General features: G+C 39.3%; 1 protein-coding gene across 1 annotated transcript in view; it reads left to right on the plus strand.

The window, feature by feature from the left end:
- Pcif1 (Phosphorylated CTD-interacting factor 1) overlaps positions 1–25,074 on the plus strand; it is a 381,962-nt gene that overhangs the window by 209,997 nt on the left and 146,891 nt on the right. Inside the window, exon 9 of the mRNA XM_067145685.2 lies at positions 83–258. Coding sequence (XP_067001786.2) covers positions 83–258 — 176 coding nt within the window. The remainder of the gene's footprint in view (positions 1–82; positions 259–25,074) is intronic.

The raw sequence follows: 25,074 nt of genomic DNA on the forward strand, positions 1-25,074 counted from the left end.
ATAACTTTTAATTTACATGCATGCTTCTGTATTTAAGTACTTATAAGTAAATTTTAATTGCCTTCTTTTTATCCTTTCAAAGAAATAACAGCTCCTGTCCAAATGCCCAACTTGAGGAAAGTATGGTGCTATCCAGTGCAGTTTACAATGCCTTGTCCTCGGCTTCCTCAGATAGACTATCTTCCAGACAGAGACCAAACTCTGCTTCGGTATCACGGGGACACCATGTGTATCAATACAACATATCTTCAAAAGCTGGTAAGTTATACTAACAGAAAATTTTCTTTGTTATCAATAAAGTACTTACGCTATTACATTGTGTTGTATTGATTATTCTTGTCAGTTGTATGAAAAGGATTTAGTAGGCTTAGATATCAATAGATTCTAAAATTTGAAACAAGTCTTCTTCTTCTTCTTCTTCTTCTTCTTCTTCTTCTTCTTCTTCTTCTTCTTCTTCTTCTTCTTCTTCTTCTTCTTCTTCTTCTTCTTCTTCCTCCTCCTCCTCCTCCTCCTCATGGATGCTATCTCCCTACAAAGGTTGGTCACGTCATTGATTTGATTAATTGCAGAACAACTGCTCAAAAGATTTCAATAGAAGTTCATCCATTCCAGTGGTGCAAGTCTTTTAGCCAGAAATTTCTTCATCTCCCCATAGATTGTCATCCTTCAGTTTTCCCCTCAAAGATGAGTTTGAAAAGTTCATATTGTAACTTCCAGAATGGTAATAGGTGATGAGAATGATTGAGAATATTATATACATTATAATCTGTGTACAGTATTATGCACTCTCGTATTTTCACGAAGATATTTTTTGTAATGTAAATTTCTAGAGGCCTGGGCAGGCACATATATAAAGAGACGATCTTGACGGTGAAGTTAGTTGTTGCTGAGTTATTGACAGAGAGTTGTTGATTGGAAGCTATTCTCGTGTTGACATGCCATAGTTGCAGTCTCCATATTGAAGAGACATGCTTTTACGCAGTCATCTGTTTTCAGCTGTGTTTCAAAGTTGTAATCTCCATCTGCAGCGATTGGTAGTTGTTTTTAATAATGGTGGTGGTAGAATGTGGCAAATATTCTTGAAGTGAAGTGTTTTATTGTGATACTGTGATTAAGGTTATGTGTGTGTTAATTTGTGAATATCTGTCAATAAAATTAATTGTACCAACTGACACCATCTCGTGTGCATCTGTGTGGATACGTTAACTTAACACGTCACGATTTTTCACCTTTACCGCATAGTATGATCATATATTCCCCAGACCTGAAAATGTTCTTTGTCATGCCTTGTGTACGGAATGTGATTTCCAACAGACGTAAGAGCCCTTGTGTATTGTGCCTTCGAGGGACAAGCTGTTAGCTTTGGTAAAGTTGAGTTTTGCGTCATTTTGGCTGTACGTCACACTGACACAGATAGGTCTTATGGCGACGAAGCGTCATTGATTGGCAGCAAAGACTACACTAGAACAAGACAGGACAGTGCTAAGTTGCACAGTAATAGATTCCACTGAGGCTAGGAGTGTTGAATTCAATTTTCACGCTTTTTTTTCTCCAAAGCTGTCTTGTTGACATACATGGCTTACGGCTAAGAGTCATCTGAAATTATGCATCACGGAAGTTAACGCTACTAAATGTGTAACGGAAGTGTGACTCTAGCAACTGTGCAGCTTTTAGTGGATGGTTATGACCGGGAGACATATCTATGATCGTTTGATTTTCTCACAGGGAAAAGTGGTTTATTTTTTGTTCTGTGTTCTTTGTTCGATGGAAAGGTCTTTGTTGTCAGTGAGATTGTTGAATAACCCAGTGCGCTTATTTGTGCTTGTAGCCTATTTTGCATTCCAATCAGAAGTTGGAAATTTATTTATTCAAAATCATTCTTTCCAACTACAGAAACTTTCCTTTGCGCACTCGTTTTCTTTTTCCATGCCTATTTTGCTTATACGCATTTTCAATTTTGTTTCGGTTGCCCACAATAGTGTTCAAAGTAGAAGGTGCTAGTTTTAACGTTCGCGCCAACTCTTCACGCTGAGGAATGTGGATTCCTATCTACTTCTTGAAGGATTTAAATTTTTTCTTCATTAGTGAGTGGTTTCATGAACTTTTTCTTATCCATAGCTCAGCTATCATAAAACAGATACCGTATGTACTGTGCTACTGAACTTCTCGCGATTATCCTATTAGTCTGTCACAGGTGTAGAATGTGTTGGAAAGTGTTTATTGAAGACTTTATTTGTAAACCTTTTGTAATACTTACTGTATGATATGAGGTATGGTGGTAATGTTTTATTTGGAACGACCTAACCTGTACAGTATAATATTTGATAACATATTGTATTTGTAAATAGTAGATTTCAGTTCCATGTTTACTGGAAGTGTCCAGAAAAATTTGTGACTGAATTTTTGAACAGGGTGTGTTGCCTTTTGTTGGTTATGTATTCTAGTAGGTTCTGACTATTCTGGAAATGGAAGATTCGGGATCGTGTGTATTCGAGAAAGTATGTTAAAGTAAAAGTGTGATTGGTGAATCTGGGTGACGATAGGCGGGCTCATGCGTTCTGATTGGCTAGTCCAAGGCCAGGGTTTCCCTTATAAAGAGTGCGAGGCAGCATTTTGTCGGTCTATCTGTCTTGTGATACAAATTGTTATAATTTTGTTAATTACCACCTATTCAGTACAATAAAAACGTAATATAAACTTACATATTTATTAAGATGTTGATATGGTACATGTTTCGCTCCTTTTTCGTGAGCATCATCAGCCAATTATTATTTACTTAAGGTTATATAAGATCATGAAACAATTCTTTTGGATTAAGATTATGCCTATAAACCTGATTGACAAATCTTATAATGTTTTACAAGTCATATAACATAAAATTATATCTTTAAGTTAAAACATATTTGTCTAAAATCTATCTGTCTAACATTTTACTGACGAAACTCATCTGGTGAACATCCTTTAAAATTATTTAAAAAATAAAAAACTTTTGAGATCTGGCTAATTGTATTGATTCAATGTTGCTTAACTTGTATGATTGTCGTTAAAACTTCGTTGACTATATTGGACTATATTGACAATTTCTGCAGTTGATAATTGTCTATGTTATTTAACTTGTTCTCGTTGTTGCTGGAGTAACATTTAAACAAATGTATTGGCATTAATTTTATATTGTCAATACGAGAATATTGTTCATGAACAAACTTGTTGATGAAACACTTTCTAATGTGATATAGATTTTAAAATGTTTTCGTATGTTCCAAAATTGGCTTGTTGGTATATTTTTCTTTCTGCTGCGTAATTGTCTGGTGTTACTCCTAGCCTCTTGAGAACTACTTGTTGTTGTTCTGTTTGTACTGAGAAACTGTTTCATCAACAAGTTTGTTCATGAGCAATATTCTCATATTGACAATATAAAATTAATGCTAATACATTTGTTTAAATGTTACTCCAGCAACAACGAGAACAAGTTAAATGTCCATAACATAGACAATTATCAACTGCAGAAATTGTCAATATAGTCCAATATAGTCAACGAAGTTTTAACGACAATCATACAAGTTAAGCAACATTGAATCAATACAATTAGCCAGATCTCAAAAGTTTTTTATTTTTTAAATAATTTTAAAGGATGTTCACCAGATGAGTTTCGTCAATAAAATGTTAGACTTAGAAAGATTTTAGACAAATATGTTTTAACTTAAAGACATAATTTTATTGTTATATGACTTGTAAAACATTATAAGATTTGTCAATCAGGTTTATAGGCATAATCTTAATCCAAAAGAATTGTTTCATGATCTTATATAACCTTAAGTAAATAATAATTGGCTGATGATGCTCACGAAAAAGGAGCGAAACATGTATCATATCAACATCTTAATAAATATGTAAGTTTATATTACGTTTTTATTGTATTGAATAGGTGGTAATTAACAAAATTATAAGAATTTGTATCACAAGTAGATCTTCAATACGGACAAAAAAAATGAAATTTATAACCTGCACTGTCTGTCTTGGTCGGTCGGTCTTGGTCTGTCTGTGGTCTGTCAGCAGTCTATCTGGTTGTCTGAAGTTTGACATCATCTCGCTACCAGGATGGGCCACCTTGTGGGTAAGCACTCTTGATTTCTGTTCCACCTTAAATTTCCTGTAATGTTCGCTTGCTTTTCATATAGGAGTCTATCCTAACCTCACCTAGATTCGCCACTTAATATTCATGATGCCTTAGCTTTTCAGCTGGGTTTGCCTGTTTGTTTTCGAGGCATTCCCCGTTCCTTGTTTCGCTAAATATGTAAATTGTAGTTTAATATATTTACCTTGTGGTTTTGCCTCTGGTAGTTCCGTGTCATCTGATGCACGCCTGAGTTTTTGAAAGGTACGTTTAACTTCACTTTAAATTGTAATAGCGTTTCTTCTCATTTACTAATTTGCATTGTACAACTAGATTTGTAACTAGATGTATAGTTTGTTTGAATCTTTGAACTTGTAGGAAGCTATTGTCAAAGAACATGTATTAATAATTGGTGTGTGTGTCAGGCGAACACGTAGGTTGTATTTTATTATCGTTATGTGTCCGGTACCTTCCGCATGGCAGAATTTGTTCGGAATTTATTTGTAAAATCCATTTGTAAATAATATTTTGAAAATTAAGGATCACGGTTGATTATTTCTGAATCTGCGACCTAAGCCGTACCCATGCCTTTGGTAGGTTCCCCTCTTCCCACCTTCCTAGTTTATTGTCATGTAGTTGGCCCTACTGATATTTACTAAAGTTGTTATCGGCGGAGATCCGCATAGTTTCAGTTGATGTTTCACTGAGTGTGTAGTGGTTTCTGGTATTGTGTAGTTGCTCTTACTTTCCTCCCTTTATTGTGTTTTGCGCTTTGTTTAGTGTAACCACTGTAGAAGCGGTTACAAGTTCATAAGTAAGCTGTGGCGACAAATAATCACTTCACTTATTTTTTTACCACTCAACACAATAAATTGAAGGTAATGCCAATAAGCATTGTTCTTGTGATAAGGTGATTTAAATCAACGATACGTGTTAATGGATTTGTCACTGTCGGGGGGAAGGCTTTGTAACATCGAAACTTGATGTGAAGAAGTGGCTGCAGGAGGAACAAGCATCTGCAAGATAGATGATGCAGAGGAAAGCAGTTCGTAGAATGAAGACCAGATGGCAGCAGCAAGCATTGAATGTTACTGCTGCTGATTTATCAGTACACACTACACAAATGCAATAGGATGGGTGACTAATGATCTGTGAATCGGCTCACTGTATCGATTTAGTAACGTGAATGTAATCAAATGAATCAATTCAGTAAAATTAATTGAATATCCCATCACTACTACAAAGTTTACAAAACAATTTTGAATATTATAATAATAATAATAATAATAATAATAATAATAATAATAATAATGATAGCAGGTAGAGTATTAAAGTAATCACCTAAAGGTATGGTTCAGCATGTTGTTGACCTAGCAGGGCAGGGGTCATGACATGGCGAAGTGTTGACAGACCAACTAGCCAAGTGGACTCATGCCAACGACAGAGTACCGGAATTACACCAACTTGCATTCCATAGTGGAGTGGAGAGATGTGAGGACTTCATAAAGATAGGTTCAAGCTTTTAAGGATTTAAACATTAATGTTTATACATTTCTAAATATTTTTGAGTGTGATTTGAAAAATCTGATGATGTTCTTTCATGAACAAAACATGTAATTCTATTTTAATAAAGTTGTTTCTTTTTCAAGTATAATTCTGTTACCATATGTTTTCTTTTTCAGGTGGTTTATAAATTAATTTGTTTAAAATCAGTTTTGGTAGATTGAAGAACGTAACGTTTTTTTTTTTTTTTTTTTTAAACTCCATTGTGATTCAGTATCAACTATATGAGTTGTTTACTGCACTCATCTGCTCCTCAACCTTCAAGTTTGGTTGAGCCCATGCCTCGATATGTCAGGTCTCTTTACATCAGTGTGCCTTGATTCTTATTTTCCACCAACATACTTATTTAGTTTTATTTTCTTCCTAGTCTCTAACAGGCATTAAGAACTGCTATTAATTCTGACACTTCAATTTCCGTGTTGACATATTTCACCAAAGGAGCTCTGTCCTATGAGTAAAAACGGTTCCACCACAGTTAAACAAGAGGAGTTCCTCACAATTCATCCCAATAAATATTCGGTCCATTTTTACGAATTAGAACATTCTGGAACAAATTGTTAACTTTTGACCAAGACTGAAACAAGAGGATATACAGTATCTTAAGATATACATGCTAGGTCTAAATTTCATTTTTAAGAACTTTTTAGGTGTTTTTGACTCTTCATAAATCATTTATGTATCATGTTTTTATGCTGTTCTCATAGTTTTTAAGATGTCTTTGTCAGTGGTTCAACCCAGCTGAGGATGGCCCAGTGAGGGCTGAAACATGTATTTTGAAACATGCAGTGATTGCTAATTTAAATTTGAGACAAAGTGTTTCATTTTCATCTATACAATATTTGATCAACAAATTTTGCATAATTATAGCAGATTCAGAACATGGTAAACTTGAATCAGAATTTGCATGTTACCAGTATGACATTTTGTTTGATTATATATTAAATAATTTAATACTAGGATTGATGTTTGTTTGGAATAAAGGTGCAAATTTGAAGAATGAAAATGGTCAAATGAAGCATAACACTTTCAGTCAGGTATGTTAGCTGTTTCATCAGTTTTATCAGAGTAATGCCCATACAGAAGGAATCTTTAGCATTGTAAGAAAAACTCAAACTGAATTTAGGTCCTTGCCAAGTACAAATACATTGTCATCATTCCTCATTGAGAAACTAAAGATGGCATCAGATGGTGCTGTATATTTGAAGAAATGATTCACTGTGAAGCAGTTACAAGAGACAGAGCATGCTACAACATAATATGAACACCAGAATAATTGAAGTAGTTACAATAGGTGAAACATACTTTGTATGTACACCAGAATAACTAAACAGGTATTTAAATATTAAAAGATTAGGTATATTTTAAAATGTCCTTTCTATAAAAATGGTTTATGTAGGAATAACCTACTGAATTCAAGTCCCAAGCAGTAATTCAGAATCTATTTGGTATTAAAGGGGGGGGGGGGGGGAGGGGTGAGAGAGAAGTGAAGGATTTACACTACATGCTGCAGTGTTTTGTTTGTTTATTTGTTTATTTATTTATTTATTTATTTATTTATTTATTTATTTATTTATTTATTTATTTATTTATTTATTTATTTTTGAGACATGATCTAAAGTTACATTAAAAAGTTATGACATTATTCCTTTCTCATTTCCAGTCTTCTGAGTCGGGTTGTGAATCAAGGACCTCCACAATTTTTTTATTTCTCCACCACTCGCTTCCTTCCTCCAAATTTCTTTTACTTTTCTCCTCTCTCTCTATAGCCTCCTTCACCGTATTCATTCACCTCTTTCTGAGCCTTCCCCGTAGTCTTCCCTCCAGTTATTTTCTCTGTAAATACTCGCTTTGGAAATCTATCCTCTTTCATTCTCATCATGTGTCCGTACCATTTCACCTTTCTGGTCTCTATCTTGTCTTGCAATTTAGGGAATCCAATTCTGTCTCTGATTTCTATGTTGCCGGTCTGAGTGGCTCAGACGGTTGAGGCGCTGGCCTTCTGACCCCAACTTGGCAGGTTCGATCCTGGCTCAGTCTGCTCGTATTTGAAGGTGCTCAAATACATCAGCCTCATCGGTAGATTTACTGGCACGAAAAAGAATTCCTGCTGGACTAAATTCCGGCACCTCGGCATCTCCAAAAACCGAAAAAGTAGTTAGTAGGAAGTAAAGCCAATAACATTATTATTTGATTTCTATGTTCCTGAAGCATTGAGTGACATCGTGGTCAGGGTCAACAGCAAGGATAGAATAATGTTAATGGACAATTTCAATGCGAGAGCTGGGAATAGAACTGAAGGATACAAAAGGGTGATTGCTAAATGTGGGGAAGATATGGAAGCTAATGGGAATGGGAAACGTTTGCTGGACTTCTGTGCTAGTATGGGTTTAGCTGTTAGAAATACATTTTTCAAGCATAAGGCTATTCACCACTATACATGGGAGGCTAGGAATCCCAGATCCATAATAGACTATATCATATCAGACTTCGAATTCAGGAAATTTGTTAGGAATGTACGAGTTTTCCACGAATTTTTCGATGATACGACCACTATCTGATCTGTAGTGAACTAAGTATCTCTAGGCCTAGGGTAGAGAAAGTGAATTCTGTCTGCAAACGAATAAGGGTAGAAAATCTCCAGGACGACGAAATTAGACAGAAGTACATAGATATGACTAGTGAGAATTTTCGAACAGTAGACAGTAAGGAGGTTCAGGATATAGAAAGTGAATGGATGGCATACTTGGATGCTATAGTAGAAACAACAAGGGAATGCCTAGGAACAACTGTGTGTAAAGATGGGAAAAGGTGAACATCTTGGTGGAATGATGAAGTGAGAGCAGCTTGTAAACGTAAAAAGAAGGCATATCAGAAATGGCTCCAAACAAGGGCCGATGCAGACAGGGATTTGTACGTAGATGAAAGAAACAGAGCGAAACAAATAGTTGTTGAATCCAAAAAGAAGTCATGGGAAGATTTTGGTAACAACCTGCAAAGGCTAGGTCAAACAGCAGGGAAACCTTTCTGGACAATAATAAAGAATCTCAGGAAGGGAGGGAAAAAGGAAATGAACGGTGTTTTGAATAATTCAGGTGAACTCACAATAGATCCCAGGGAATCACTGGAGAGGTGGGGGGAATATTTTGAACATCATCTCAATGTAAAAGGAAATCATCCTGGTGGTGTTGCGAACAGCCAAGCTCATGGGAAGGAGGAAAATGATGTTGGTGAAATTACGCTTGAGGAAGTGGAAAGGATGGTAAATAAACTCCATTGTCATAAGGCAGCAGGAATAGATGAAATTAGACCTGAAATGGTGAAGTATAGTGGGAAGGCAGAGATGAAATGGCTTCATAGAGTAGTAAAATTAGCATGGAGTGTTGGTAAGGTACCTTCACATTGGACAAAAGCAGTAATTGCACCTATCTATAAGCAAGGAAAGAGGAAGGATTGCAACAACTATCGAGGTATCTCATTGATTAGTATACCAGACAAAGTATTCACTGTCATCTTGGAAGGGAGGGTGCGATCAGTCGTTGAGAGGAAGTTGGATGAAAACCAGTGTGGTTTCAGACCACAGAGAGACTGTGAGGATCAGATTTTCAGTATGCCCCAGGTAATTGAAAAATGCTACGAGAGGAATAGGCAGTTGGGTTTATGTTTCGTAGATCTCGAGAAAGCATATGACAGGGTACCGAGGGAAAAGGTGTTCGCCATACTGGGGGACTATGGAATTAAAGGTAGATTATTAACATCAGTCAAAGGCATTTATGTTGACTTTTGGGCTTCAGTGAGAATTGATGGTAGAATGAGTTCTTGGTTCAGGGTACTTACAGGGGTTAGACTAAGCTGTAATCTTTCACCTTTGCTGTTCGTAGTTTACATGGATCATCTGCTGAAAGGTATAAAATGGCAGGGAGGGATTCAGTTAGGTGGAAATGTAGTAAGCAGTCTGGCCTATGCTGACGATTTAGTCTTAATGGCAGACTGTGCCGAAAGCCTGCAGTGTAATATCTTGGAACTTGAAAAGAGGTGCAATGAGTATGGTATGAAAATTAGCCGCTCGATGACTAAATTGGTATCAGTAGGTAAGAAATTAAACAGAATTGAATGTCAGATTGGTGATACAAAGCTAGTGTGTGTTCTCCCAGGATGGTAATATAGTAAGTAAGATTGAATCAAGGTGTCGTAAAGCTAATGCAGTGAGCTCGTAGTCGCGTTCAGCTGTATTCTGTAAGAAGGAAGTCAGCTCCCAGACCAAACTATCTTTACATCGGTCTGTTTTCAGACCAACTTTGCTTTATGGGAGCGAAAGCTGGGTTGACTCAGGATATCTTATTCATAAGTTAGAAGTAACAGACATGAAAGTAGCAAGAGTGATTGCTGGTACAAACAGGTTTGAACAATGGCAGGAGGGTACTCAGAATGAGGAGATAAAGGCTAGTTTAGGAACGAACTCGATGGATGAAGCTGTACGCATGAACCGGCTTCAGTGGTGGGGTCATGTGAGGCGAAGGAGGAGGATAGGTTACCTAGGAGAATAATGGACTCTGCTATGGAGGGTAAGAGAAGTAGAGGTAGACCAAGACGACTGTGGTTAGTCTTGGTTTCTAATGATTAAAGGATAAGAGGTATAGAACTAAATGAGGCCACAACACTAGTTGCAAATTGAGGATTGTGGCAACGTTTAGTAAATTCACAAAGGCTTGCAGACTGAACGTTGAAAGGCATAACAGTCTATAATGGTGATGTATGTATGTATGTATGTATGTATGTATGTATGTATGTATGTAATGTATGTAATGTATGTAATGTATGTATGTATGTATGTATGTATGTTCCTGAATTTATCCCTTCGTGTATTCCCAGTTATTCCTCTAAAGAATTTTATCTTGTGCTGTGCATATCATAACTGGTGTGTAATACATTGAGTACAGAATTTTCTTGTAATTCTCTGGGACTTCTTGGTTCCACACTATTATCAAACACGAAGTGTGGTATACATAAACAGCTACTGTAAAATGTAAACTCGTGTCCTTTGTTACTAGCCCAAGTCAAGGTTTGGAAGTGGAGTCCTCGCCCACACATGCTAGAGAGGCATCCATGGTTCCTCCACATGGGTGATATAGTGGTTCAGGTCAAGTAGGGCTGGTGATTGAGGTGAAGGCTCACTGCAGGGTGCTGGAACCAACATATCACTTTGCTCTACATAGGCTGGACGAGCCGCGGGTTGGGAAAGGGGCGATCCCAACCTAGGGGTAAAGTCATGGCAGTGAACTCGGTCATGATAATGCCAAATGGAGACCACGTGAGACCTGGCTATGTTCGGGCCAGGGGCGGACCGCTGGATGGAAGGCTAATGGACGTGGTTTATGCTACGGACAGCCTGAGTTGTGGGGGGACAATGTCTGGCTGTATGCCTCACCACGGATGGTGAAGATGACACTCGGGACCCTAGAAGGGGCAAAATCCCTATGATTGATTGAAATATGGATGCTTATACTGAACCAATTTAAAAAACTTCCACATCCACGAACCTGCTATGCTGGCATAGCAGGGTGAGAGGCGATACTCCCACTTGGCGCGTCCCAGGTGGCAGATAGGGGAGTCCTAACCAGCTTGCCGGCGGATTTGAGGGAAATAAAATACCTCTCGCGGACCAAACACACAGCCCCCCTGTGGGTGGGGGACGCAGACGAAGAATTCACCCATGGTATCCTCTGCATGTCGTAAGAGGTGACTAAAAGGGGCGACTAAGGGATGATAAAATTAGAACCACAAAACTACTTATGATTAGTACCACCATGCGGGGAACACCATGGCTCGCTTTTACTTGCGCGTAATACCACTATGTTGGGTACCAAATAGTTTTGTGATTAGTAGCTAAGGAGGGCTCAACGGTTTTTACAGTACCTGTGATTAGTAGCACTATATGAGCGACACCATGGGATGAGGGAACCCATGTTTCTGGCTTGCCTATGTTTAGTACCTGCTATATGAGGAACACCACGGGATGGTACAAGTCCCTGTGGTTAGTACCGTAATGTGATAAACACCATAGGTTTGTGTCGCCTGTAAATGGCGCCGCAATGTGTGAAACGTAGGTCTGTAATACATGTGCCAATTTCGTTACCTGTGAGTAGTACCATAATGTGTGGAATACCGTGAGTCTAAGCTACTCTTGATTAGTACCACAACGTGACAGATACCATGGTTGTACTTTCCTAGCGATAAGTACCATTGTGAGGGGCCGCTGACTTGGATTTTGGACCCCTTATGACTACAAGTATCGTCGATTCAGTATTGTGCTATAGAAGCTGTCCGTTGGTCAGTAATTCTATTGTTCTTTGGGCTTTTAATTTGTCATTTCATTTCATCTCATTTTTTACCATTAGGGGCCGATGACCTAGATGTTAGGCCCCTTTAAACAACAAGCATCATCATCATCATCATCATCATCATCCTCATCGTCATCAAACTTTGACATCAAGGGAAGCGAAGGAAGCTCCAGTAGAGCAGATCCGGGAACAAGCCAAAGATGAAAAAATGGAGACAGAAGTCCCAGTTGGACAGGCTGTCGCCGGCTCAAAATAAGAAATGGCAACAGAAGCTCCAGTAGAGCAGACTGCTGTCGGAATCAGTCAGCACTATACCAAACTTCTAACACAAGAGTGAAGCATGCTGAATGCCACTTCAATCGACGAGACAGGAAGGACAATCGTTTTAGCCTTTGGTGAAAGAGACTTTGAAGAGCTCAAAAAGAGAAGCCTTAAGACTAAGCTCGGACTTAGGCAGATCAAGTTTCAAGTCATCAGGGGAAAAATGAAACCCAATGTTGATAAAGATGGAGCTGAAGTTCCTTCAGGCCAATCTGTAGCATAAAAAAGCCGTTGTGGCCAATTTCGCCAGGAGGTTCATGTCCGAGGTTATTGACATGGCCCTTATTCAAGAGCCATGGGTAGTCAAGGGCATGGTAGCAGGACTGGTGGAATCTGGAGGTATGCTGATGTACGATATAACATCGGAAATACCCAGAACATGACTTCTTGTGAACAGGAAATTAAAATGTCTTATGTTGCAAGAACACTGTTCACGGGACTTAACCGTGGCCAAGATTAAACTTGGAAATTGGGAGGGACCCAGAGAAATAACCATAGGCTCTGCATACCTCCCATATGACTCAACTAATCTGCCCCCAGCAGAAGAAGTTGAGAACCTGATTTGTAACACTAAGAGGAAAGGCGAACACCTCGTCCTTGGAGTAGATGCAAATTCACACCACACGGCATGGGGCAGCATGAACTGCAATGCAAGAGGTGAGTCTTTACTAGAGTTTATTATTGTAACTGAGTTGATGATACCAAACCTAGGAAACAAGCCTACATTTATAAATAAAAATCGTAGGGAGGTAAAAGGCATTACACTAAGCACTACACATATTGCAAACTTTATTAAAGACTGGAAGGTGCTGGAGGAACCATCAGTGGCAGACCACCAGTACATCCAATTTGCAATGGATGCAAGACTATGTGGGATTGAGATGTACAGAGACTAAAAAGAACTAACTGGGACAGATACAGAGAAGTTCTAGGGAAGGCTGTACAAAAAATTCCAACTAACATGACAGGACAGAAAGAATTGGATGAGGCAGTGGAACTATTAGAAGAGTCCATTATAGACTCATTCCATGAAAACTGTCCTCTCAAAGAAAAGAAAAACACCAAAAAAGTAAGGTGGTGGAACAACAAACTAGCCAAAATGAAAAAGGAGCTTAGGATGTTGTATAGATTATCATGTAGAAATGGTATGTGGGACATATATCGTAGGAAACTCACTGAGTATAACCTAGAGATACGGAAAGCAAAAAGAAAATCTAGGAGTCTGTTCTGTGAGAAAGTGGAATCACCCTCTGAAACGGCAAGGCTCCAGAAGGTTCTGAAAGCAACCCATATAAATCAAGTGGGGACACTGGAGAATCCAGATGGGTCATTTTCTCAGGCGAGGAGGGACACGCTGGAGATACTAATGGCGTGTCACTTTCCTGAGGCTGAGGAGATGACAGAAGAAGAATCGGTTGGAACAGAGACCGGAGCTCGAAGAGCAGACTGGAACTGTGCCAACAAAATAATAAAACATAATCATGTAAAATGGGCAGTCGACACGTTTCATCGTATAAAGGCTCCGGGGCCAGATGAGATACCTCTGATAATCCTACAGGAAGGACGGGAGATACTCGTCAGTGCTCTGATGGACCTTTTCAGAGCTAGTCTAGCTTTATTGTATGTGTTGAAATCGTGGTCTGAAGCTAAAGCAGTATTCATACTTAAGCCTGGAAGTGCAAATTATGCCCAAGCCAAAGTATACAGACCATTATGTTTAACCTCCTTCAAGCTGAAAGCAGTGGAGAAAATTCTGGATAAATATATCAGAAGAACGGTGCAACTGAACTCAATGTTACATGAAAATCAGTTTGCATATAGACCTGGCAGATCCACTGAAGTAACACTCCACCAGTTGGTTTGTAAACTAGAGGAAAGCCTAGAATATACAGAAATTGCCCTGGTGGCATATCTAGATATAGAAGGAGCCTTCAGCAATACAACCTATGACTCTACGATCAAAACGTTGGAAAAGAGCAAGGTGAGTAAAACTGTCGACAAATGTATTAAATCCATGTTAGACGGAAGGAAGATAAATGCAACCCTGTTTGAAGGAACGCTAATGGTTAGGGCCACCCAAGGCTGTGCTCAGGGAGGAGTTCTCATGGTGAACAAAATCATAGCTATGCACAACGAACAAGGTACGAGGTATGAAGTAAGGTGATGAGTGTTATCCAGGTCCTCATGCAAAGATCAATTAACCTTGTGGAGAACTGTTGTCGGGAAGAACAACTATCAGTCAACCCGATCAAGATACCTCTGGTCCCTTTTACAAGAAAGAGAATATTAGACGGAAAGAGATCACTGAAGCTCTTTGGGAAAGATATATATATGGAAGAACAGGCACTGCATCTAGGTGTAGTGTTAGATAAAAATCTAACCTGGAATCCACATATAGAATGGAACATAACCCGGGCCAAGAACTTCCTGTATGCATGTAAAAGAGCCGTCAGGAAGACATGGGGCCTAAGACCAACAGTGGTAATGTGGATATATATTCAATGATCATTAAACCGTTGATGGCCTATGCTGCAATCATCTGTTGGCAGAAGGTAAGTCAAGGAAAAGTCAGTAGTAGATTGGATAGCCTACAGAGAATGGCATGCATAGCCATAACTGGGGCTATGAGAACTACGCCGTCAGAAGCCTTGAATACTTTACTAGACCTCCCATCACTATACAATTTTATAAAAGGACAGGTTAGAATGAGTTCATATAGATTGGCACAATCAGAGTGCTGGAATGCACAAAGACCCAATCTAGGACACTGTAAAATTAACAGAGTAATAACAGAGGAAGTTCTACACATGCCTTCTGATCATATGATACCAAAGTACAACTTTGAAAAACTGTTTGAGACCCAGTTAATAAAAAAAGAAGACTGGGATATCAGCAAATGGAGTACTGAAAAAGAAGATACAGTGTGGTGAACTGATAGCTCAAAGACTAGGGATGGCGCAGGAGGAGGGATCAACGGGGGAAGACCTGAGAGATCAATCCAGATGAGACTGGGCAAACACACTACAGTCTTTCAAGCGGAAGTGATAGCTATCAAAACATGTCTTGAAGAAAATCTGGAAATGAACTATAAGAATAAGAACATTTTCATTTTTACAGAGAGCCAAGCGGCCATTAAGGCATTAGAAGCAGTCCAGATAATATCCAGAATTGTCTGGTATTGCCATTCACTTCTCCTGAAGCTCGCAAAGTACAACATTGTCAAAATAATATGGGTACCAGGGCATGCAGGTATAGAAGGAAATGAAAAGGCAGATAAACTGGCCAGGAAAGGGGCAGAAACACATTTTGTAGGCCCAGAACCTGTATGTGGGATTTCCTATAGACAAGCCCGACACTACATAGGAAAATGGGTACGAAAGAAACAAATGGAGAATTGGAAAAGTACTCCAGGATGCAGGCTTGCAAAGAAACTGGTGCCGGGCTGAGTGGCTCAGACGGTTAAGGCGCTGGTCTTCTGACCCCAACTTGGCAGGTTCGATCCTGGCCAGTGGTATTTGAAGGTGCTCAAATACGACAGCCCCGTGTCGCTAGATTTACTGGCACGTAAAAGAACTCCTGCAGGACTAAATTCCAGCACCTCGGCATCTCCAAAGACCTTAAAAAGTAGTTAGTGGGACATAAAGCAAATAACATTATTATTATTAAGAAGCTGGTTAAAAGGACCAAACAAGAAGCATACGAACTGTTGAAACTCTGCAGAGAAAATATAAGATAGGTAGTAGGACTGTTGACAGGACACTGCCTTCTTAAAAATCACCTACATAGAATTGGAGTAATAAGAGACAATATATGTAGGAAATGCAATGAAGCAGAGGAATCAGCTGAACACATACTTCTCAAATGTGAGGCGCTGGGTAGAATCAGACTCTCCACTCTAGGACTACCAGGTGAAGAGAGAGAGAAAAAAAAAAAATCCAAGAAGACCCAATAAGAACAACCTGCAGCTTTGTGAAGGGAGCAGGTATATCTAGGTGGGAGTGAAGGAAAAACATGGTAGCAAAAGATCTTAGAGGTCGACGCTAATTAGGAACTAATATTTAGAGGCCCCCATGAAGAAAAGAAGAAGAAGAAACTCGTGTCCTCATCCTGTGGTGGTGCAGCTCTTTTCAGACGCACCCCCAATGGAGGTGAGATGCATATACCATTTTAACCACATACCAGCCCTCCTGCCATTCTTAAAATTCTGGCAGTACCTACCGAGAATCGAACCTGGGCTCCTGAGAACGGCAGCTAATAGTGCTAATCCTTACGCTGCGGAGGCAGACTATATATACTCAGTGCTATACAAAGAATTCACAATAATTATCATTATCTATTGGACATACGTTTAATGTTCACGGGTACTAACAATAACAAGTTTTAGGAAGGAAGTCATCAAAATGCATCGAGTACACTGTTATTATCCAAATATTAAACGATTAATATTCAGTCTTAGAAATCCTAGTATTGTTATTCTACACACTTGCTTTGCAAAGATAAATGAAATATGTTGGTGTGCTTCAAAATATATCCAGATTGAAAGTAATTGAGTACTCATTATAAATTCTCATGGAGTTAATGACTGAAGAATGATTGTAGTGCTCAGTTTTTTGTTTTTGAACAGTGGGCATGTTGTGGGAGGGATACAAATATTGAATTGTAATTATAAATATGGGCTATATACAAAAATGTTCTTCTTATTCTTCTTGTTTTATGACCGCATAGGTTCACTTTAGTCAGTCCATCGTTCAGGTCTCTTTGAAGGGATTGTTCGGGCTTTGCAGTCCTCCCAGTACTTCTTCGAACACTCTGATCTTTGCGCCCTTTCCTCGGTTGAAAATATGCATGTTGTTGGTTTGTTTTGCATGAAGGTAAAGTGGAGGTTTGTATTCTTGAGTTTTGTATAATAAAAATCTTCCAGGCTATTATGCCGTGGTCCACTCCTCTCGCTTCTCCCAGACGTTTCGACTGCTGCTGCAGTAGTCATCTTCTGTGGCGTTGTGTCGATATGTTCTCCTGTATACCGCTGGCGACTGCAAAAGTTGTTTGGGAAGCAGCTGTATTTATATGTAAGTGTGCGGCCTCCAATTGCTTTGCCTTTTTTTTTTCTGTCGTCTGATTGGATCTCGGGTCGTGCCGAGCAATGGATCCTCTGGTTGGTTGACTGTAATGTCCCTGATCTTAGTAAACTTCGGCCGTACATTATATAAAGGGGTGTACCAGGCCTTGCTGAGTTTCAGTCCTTCCTCCTTTCTATTAAAGTTATCCGGATGTTTATGTATTTCGATTGCTTCCCTGTAGAGACGGGCGTGAAAGTGGGATGTTGTGGCCAGTATGTCAGTATCCTCGTAACGGATCTCATGCTCTCCGTCAAGCAGTGCATGCTCCGCTACTGCTGATTTGTCGTACTGCCCCAAGCGACAGTTCCTTTTGTGCTCCGTAAGGCGAGTATTGACACTTCTGCCAGTCGTGCCAATATAAACAGCTCCACAGCTGCACGGTATCCTATAGACCCCAGTAGATGTTAGAGGGTCACGTGGATCTTTGGCAGAACGTAACATGTTTCGTAGCTGTCGGGTTGGCTGAAAAATGGTTTTAACATAGTGACGTTCAAGGAGCCTTCCAACACGATCCGTGACGTTCCGTATATACGGCAAATAAGCGATACCTTTCTTCCTGGGTTCTTCTCGCTTACTATTCGCTGGCTGTCTTCTCGGGTGGAGTGCTCTCCTGATCTCTTGTACCATGTAGCCGTTGGTTTGTAAGGCTAGATCAAGATGCCGTAGTTCCTTCTCGGTGTACTCTGGTTCACAGATACGAAGGGCGCGATCCACCAAGGTCTTCATCATGGCGCGCTTCTGGCCAGGATGGTGATTGGAAGTTTTGTTTAAGTATCGGTCTGTGTGTGTTGGTTTTCAGTATACTTGATGCCCTAGGGATCCATCATTCTTCCTCTTCACCAGCACGTCCAGGAAAGCTAATTCTCCATCCTTTTCCTTCTCCACAGTGAATTGTGTACGAGGATGAATACTGTTCAAATGTGTAAGAAAACCGTCAAGTACCTCCTCTCCATGTCCCCATATCACAAAAGTGTCATCCACGTAGCGGAACCAACAGCTGGGTTTATTTACAGCAGTCTGCAGGGCTTCCTCTTCAAAGAACTCCATATAAAAATTAGCAATAACAGGGCTAAGTGGGCTTCCCATGGCAGCATAAAATTCATGTTTCCATTGGAAAAATGTTGTCGTCAGTACATGTTCAAATAAAACTATTGTCTCCTCTGAAAAGATATGTTGAATATGTTCAAGAGTATCCTTGATTGGTACCATAGTGAACAGCGAGATGATGTCAAAACTAACGAGTATATCCCCCGGTTGTACTCGCAAGTGTCGCAATCTGTTTATGAAATGGGCCGAGTCTCTGATGTGTGAGTCCTTAGTCCCTACATAAGGTTGCAGTAAATTGCTTAAATATTTTGTGACTTCATAAGTAGGAGAGCCAATGGTACTAACAATGGGACGAAGAGGAACGTCTGACTTATGCATCTTAGGCAGACCATATAGTCTTGGACATAAGGCTTCTGATTTCTTCAGCTTCTTCTGTTCTTCTGCTGAAATAGAAGATTTCTTAATCAGAGTATTGGTCTTGCGCAGGATACTCATAGTCGGATCACGGGGAAGCTTTTTGTAAATCGACGGATCAAGAAGTTCTTTGATCTTACGTTCATAATCCATGGTGTTCAAGATAACAGTAGCATTACCTTTGTCAGCTGCTAATATGATAATCCTTTCATCGGCTTTTAAATTCTTTAGCGCAAGCCCCTCCTTCTTGCTAAGATTACATTTTGGTAACTTGGCCTTGCAGAGTACCTTGGAACAGTCGTGACGTATTTCCTCGGAAACCTCTGGTGGCAACTGACGTATTCCTGATTCTATGTTGGAAATGATATCTTCTATTGGGATGGCCGCTGGTGTCACAGTAAAATTGCCTCCTTTTGCAAGAACAGTAGTTTCATCTTCTGTTAAACTGTGGTTAGATAAATTAACGACTGTCCGGGCAGGATCCACTCTGTCGATCGAATTCCTCATCCTCATGTTCCCACTTATACGTCCTTACTTTTTCTTCTGCCGCAGCGTATCCTTCTTCTGCTGATGTTCCATGGTGTTGTAAGTAGTCCTGTCAATTCGGTCCCAGTCACTCCAGTGCATCGAGTTGGCTGTCGTCAAATGTAGTGATAAAAGCCGTTAATCATTAAGGGCTAGTTCTTTACGAGTAAAATGAATACATTCCCTAAGAAGAGCTTGTTCCGTCCTGTTATAAATTCTGTGTGCCGAAGGGGTTGAAAAAAGTCTCTTCTGTCGTAGAAATTGTGGAATAACACAGGTGTCGCGGCAGCGGAGTAAGAATGTAAGAGAGCACAGTAGATGGGATTTCTTCTTGCAAAGCGTTTCAAATTGACGACTTAAATGATAAATATCCTCTCCGTGGAGGTGGGTCGTTAAAGTATGAAGGCTTTCACGACCGGTGTCAATATAATAAAAATCTTCCGGGCTATTATGCCGTGGTCCACTCCTCTCGCTTCTCCCATACGTTTCGACTACTGCTGGGGTAGTCATCTTCTGTGGCGTCATGTCGATACGCTCTCCTGTATCATGCTGGCGACTGCAAAAGTTGTTTGGGAAGCAGCTGTATTTTTATGTAAGTGTGCAGCCTCCAATTGTGTATTCCAACAAATAATTTTAAGATAATATGATATAGATGTCGATTCCAGCCAGCGTCTTGGTAGGTGTGCTAGGTACCAACTGAAGAGCCCAGCCTAGCACACAGGGGCGAAACGCTGGCAACCAAGAATGAGTTAGCTGGAAAATTTATAATGTCCAATAACGGACCATTTACATTGGTATTATTAATTTTAACATATTCAACAACTTTAACAGATTGTAAATGTATTTATACATGACTAACTTGTGACATTGCATTTCAAATAATAGAACAAGATTTTAAAGTTTCAAACACTGCAAATAGTTATATTGTTTTAATAAGACGACGTAATATATAATGTTTTATATTCAAAAGAATTTTAATAGTTATTATGATTAAGTCTGTTAGCAGTAAACAATAAGTGCAAGTTATTAGAATAATGTTACCGGTTTTAACCTTGTTAAAATGTGTATAGCTGAAGATGTTCAAAAATTGAATGAAACATGTCCTATGTTTTAAATAATTTAGCAATAAAATAAGGGTGAGATCCCAATTTTATAATTGTTTTAAGTATTGAATAGGTGCAAATCAAAGTTTTATTGTTCTCCTTTAACTGACTTTCAATACGGAAAAATGAGGATAGTATCCTGCAATAAGTGGTATGTTCCGAGCTGTCAGTGGAGAGATGGCGTGGGAGGACATCCGTAGACGAATACGTTTGGATGGTGTCTTTAAAAGTAGAAAAGATCACAATATGAAGATAAAGTTGGAATTGAAGAGGACAAATTGGGGCAAATATTCGTTTATAGGAAGGGGATTAGGGATTGGAATAACTTACCAAGGAAGATGTTCAATAAATTTCCAATTTCTTTGCAATCATTTAAGGAAAGTCTAGGAAAACAACAGATAGGGAATCTGCCTCCTGGGCGACTGCCCTAAATGCAGATCAGTAGTGATTGATTGATTGAATAAATAAAGTTATGTGATGATTTAATAATTATCACGATTTTTAGTATTGAATAGGTGGATCTCTATACCTAATATTTTTGAATGTTCTTTATAATATCATGAGAGAAACCAACACAGGTATTGCCCTTTCCTATTTTTCTTTAAGGATACACAGGGGTTTAATACTTTATAAAATGTGCAATAAAAATATTCCAGGGCGTCTACTTCAGAAACATTCAAAATGTTACTCCAATCAACTTTGCTCAGCTTTCTGTAAAGTAACTCAAAATCAGTTTTATGGAAATTGCAGATGTATTGCTCTAGATTGGGAGTTAATTTAGCCTACCTCTGCCAGTGGCATACCTGAATATCTAAGGTGGGGTGATGTTTATCTTTGTAACATTTGCAAGCTAATGAAAATATGAAATGAATAAACGGTGACTTAAATAGGTATAAATAACAAGAATGAGCACCACCCATAAAAACAATTGCAGGAATAATTAACTCTGTAGAGCAACGAGCAACTCCCTCTTCCAAGGCGACGGTCATCAGGCTGATGAAGCTCCAGACTTACTCTATAACCTTACCTGTTGCTATTTACCCCCGAAATTGAAGTTGGGTAGCATGCCAGGTTCATCCTTACTCCACTGATAAAAGATTTAGTGCAAGTTTCATTCCATGACTTTACACCCAAAATAATAAAAAATATATATCAAATACCTCAATAATCATCACTTGACGAGACCAACACCTGTTCGCCGTTTACAAAGGGCAAATTTACTGACAACTAAAAACCACATACAAAAGTAAATCAGTTGACGAGACCAACTCATGTTTGCCGCTTACAAGGGCTAATTACAAACATCTACAAACCACCAACATGAAGAAAGAAACATCACTTTACGAGACCAACTCGTGTTTGCCGTTTACAAAGGCAAATTACAAACCACTAAAAACACCAATTAAAAAAAGTCACTTAACAAGACCAACTCGTGTTTGCCGCTTACAAAGGCAAATTACAAACCACTGAAAACACCAATTTAAAAAAAAAAATCACTTAACGAGACCAACTCGTGTTTGCCGCTTACAAAGGCAAATTACAAACCACTAGAAACACCAACTTTAAAAAAATCACTTAACGAGACCTACTCGTGTTTGCTGCTCACAAAGGCAAATTACAAACATCTATAAACCACCAAAAAATTATTTTCACTATATACATTTAACATACCTCCAGGTAAGAGTCCCACTGCACTCTCTAGTGTTACAGAAGAAAATCCTAATCTGGTAAAGAAAAGTACGACGACATTCTCTACGTACAGATGCAACCTTCTTTACGAAGAGCATCCCTAACCTTATTTACACACTTCTTCATCGATGTCTTGAGTCCTTCCCGATTGCCGCACAGGTTAGTGTGACGCCTCACGTTTCTCCAACTGAAACTGCATGCTCGGCCGACGATGAATTCGTTTCTCAGGAAATGTAGAGCTTGTAAAGCTCTACAAAATGTTCTATGAGGGCATACAATTATAATGTAGATTCAGTGTGCACCACCACATCCACTGTACATTATCTTATAGAAGAATTGTAGTATAGGCCTAATTATTATACAGAGTTTGAGTATCAAACACTTAGTAGCTAGTAGCGTCTTTTACAGAACGTCCACCGCAAAGTCGGAAACTCGTTAGCATCTGTGATTATATGATGTTCACTCCGTAAAAGATACTCGCAAACAATTGAAGATCGCATAGGAAACTGCGCAAAATACGTAGCTCCCGCGCACCTGTCCGAATGAGAAAGACACAGAATCAGCATCACAATCAGAATTAGAATGACTTGCCACACACGTGTACATACTTATATAGGCTTGCTACACGTGGTTATAGCATCCCGAAAAGTTTACTGGTAGCAACGCTCTCAGAGGCACATCTTGATGCGTCACTCAGTCAGCCCAACCTCTCTTAAAACCAAGCCCTCGTATTGGCTATCGTGCGTCTGATGTGACGTAGAACGTCCACTCATGTACATTCACATTGATCCACTTCCAATCTTCAGCCTATACTACCTGCCGTACCCCGGGTTTCCAAGCCACTTTGTTACGACACTTTCAACTGACTTTAACCGTCTTTTCCAATGTAGCCACTGTTTTCCATGTTGCACAATTCTTGAGCAACCTACACTGCCATGCCATGTGCAGACACTTCCACAAATTAAAGTTATATATATATATATACAAAATTCCCTACTACAAATTCTTCTTCTAATCTTATGTTTTTACATATAAATAAACAAAATTACATGATTTACATGACTTCAATATTACGAACTATTTTACAAAAATTTCCTAACCTAAAAATTTGGGGATCGTACATTCGTACGGTTATATCTTCTCATACAAGGGGATGAGGATCTCTTGTCAACTGTTATTGCAGAACAGTTTTGTGATGTTATCAGTAAAACGTTCCACCTTAACAATACTCACAAATTTAAATCCTAAAACCAAGTTACAGGTATGTATTTCATCCCTCTTCGGCACAGACATCTTTTGTAAAGAACGAAAGTTAAATAGTAAACAGCATAAAAGCATATTTAATATTGTTGTTACAATGCATGTCTTCAGTAACTTAAATCTATAGTCTTTGTGCGTCATATAACAAGAATGTGGTGACATACAATAAGAATCTGCTTAAAAATGCTTAGTCATTAATTACATTATAAAAGAGTCTTGCGTTTGCCAGCAATTCGGTTGTGTGTAAAGTAACTTGTTGTGCAATATTGGTTTTATTGCTGCTATTTATACAATACGTTCCATTAATAGGTTAGTCAATAAAAAACAGTATATAGTAAAACTGGACCTGTTTGCAAGGGGGAACTTTTCATGTTGTGTTGTTAGAAGTTGAAAACCTGCTGGCCTTAGGTTGTAATGGTCTTCTGTATGGAGTAATCTAGAATGAAAGATAGTTCTGTGAACTTTTTGCATAAAGTAAACAGTGAGGAAAGGTAAAAATAGTATAATGCACATTTGAGCACTTACTTCCTTGCCGGTCGTTCCTTGTATTGGCGGGCAAGACTTGAGTGCCCTTGTGCTGTGTACTGAGTGTGATCACTGTTTGCTGGGAGTAGCGGCCATGTAGGGGAAGATTTTTGAGGGGGGTGAGGGGATTGATAAGTAAGGGAAGGAGTAGGGTGGGCCTGTATTCTTGTTAGGGCAGTTGTTCTAAAGAATATATTCAATTATTTTTTTCTGAAGTTTCATTTAAGTGTTTGTGTGTTACTGTAGTCACGTCCTAGTTCGTGAACCATGGGCAACAGTTGAGTGGCCTAGTAAGTGGTCCTGAGAGTCGGGATACCACTTGCTATGGAATGGGAGTGGGCATCTCGGACATATTCTGAGTCCTGGCCCTCCTTGTGCTCAGGCGGCTAGGACTATACAATCCACCGGTGGTCCATAACCTGTTAGAGCAGAGATCCTCACTTGAACTATGTGCAAGTAGGGTAGCATCCTGCCTCATGAATCGACCGAGCTCAGAACATTTTAAGCAAGCCTCGGACCTATGGGAGTAACGGAGTCCCACTCCCATTTGACAGGCGAGGGACTCCTTGGAAACAACTTGGTGAGCGAAATGGAATTCGATGGGGAGCTATCAATATTAATGGGGCTTATGGAAGAAAGAAAGTAGAACTGGCTGAGTCAGCAAAGAGGATGCATCTGGATGTGCTAGGAGTAAGTGATATTCGGGTAAGGGGAGATAACGAGGAAGAGATAGGAGATTATAAAGTGTACTTGACGGGTGTTAGAAAGGGAAGGGCAGAGTCTGGGGAAGGGCTCTTTATCAGGAATACCATTGCACGGAACATAGTTTCTGTTAGGCACGTAAATGAGCGAATGATGTGGGTAGATTTGTCAGTTGGAGGAATTAGGACTAGAATTGTGTCCGTGTATTCACCATGTGAGGGTGCAGATGAGGATGAAGTTGACACGTTTTATGAAGCATTGAGTGACATCGTAGTCAGGGTCAACAGCAAGGATAGAATAGTGCTAATGGGCGATTTCAATGCGAGAGTTGGGAATAGAACTGAAGGATACGA

Source organism: Anabrus simplex, chromosome 4, assembly GCF_040414725.1.
Source record: "Anabrus simplex isolate iqAnaSimp1 chromosome 4, ASM4041472v1, whole genome shotgun sequence".
Classification (NCBI taxonomy): domain Eukaryota; kingdom Metazoa; phylum Arthropoda; class Insecta; order Orthoptera; family Tettigoniidae; genus Anabrus; species Anabrus simplex.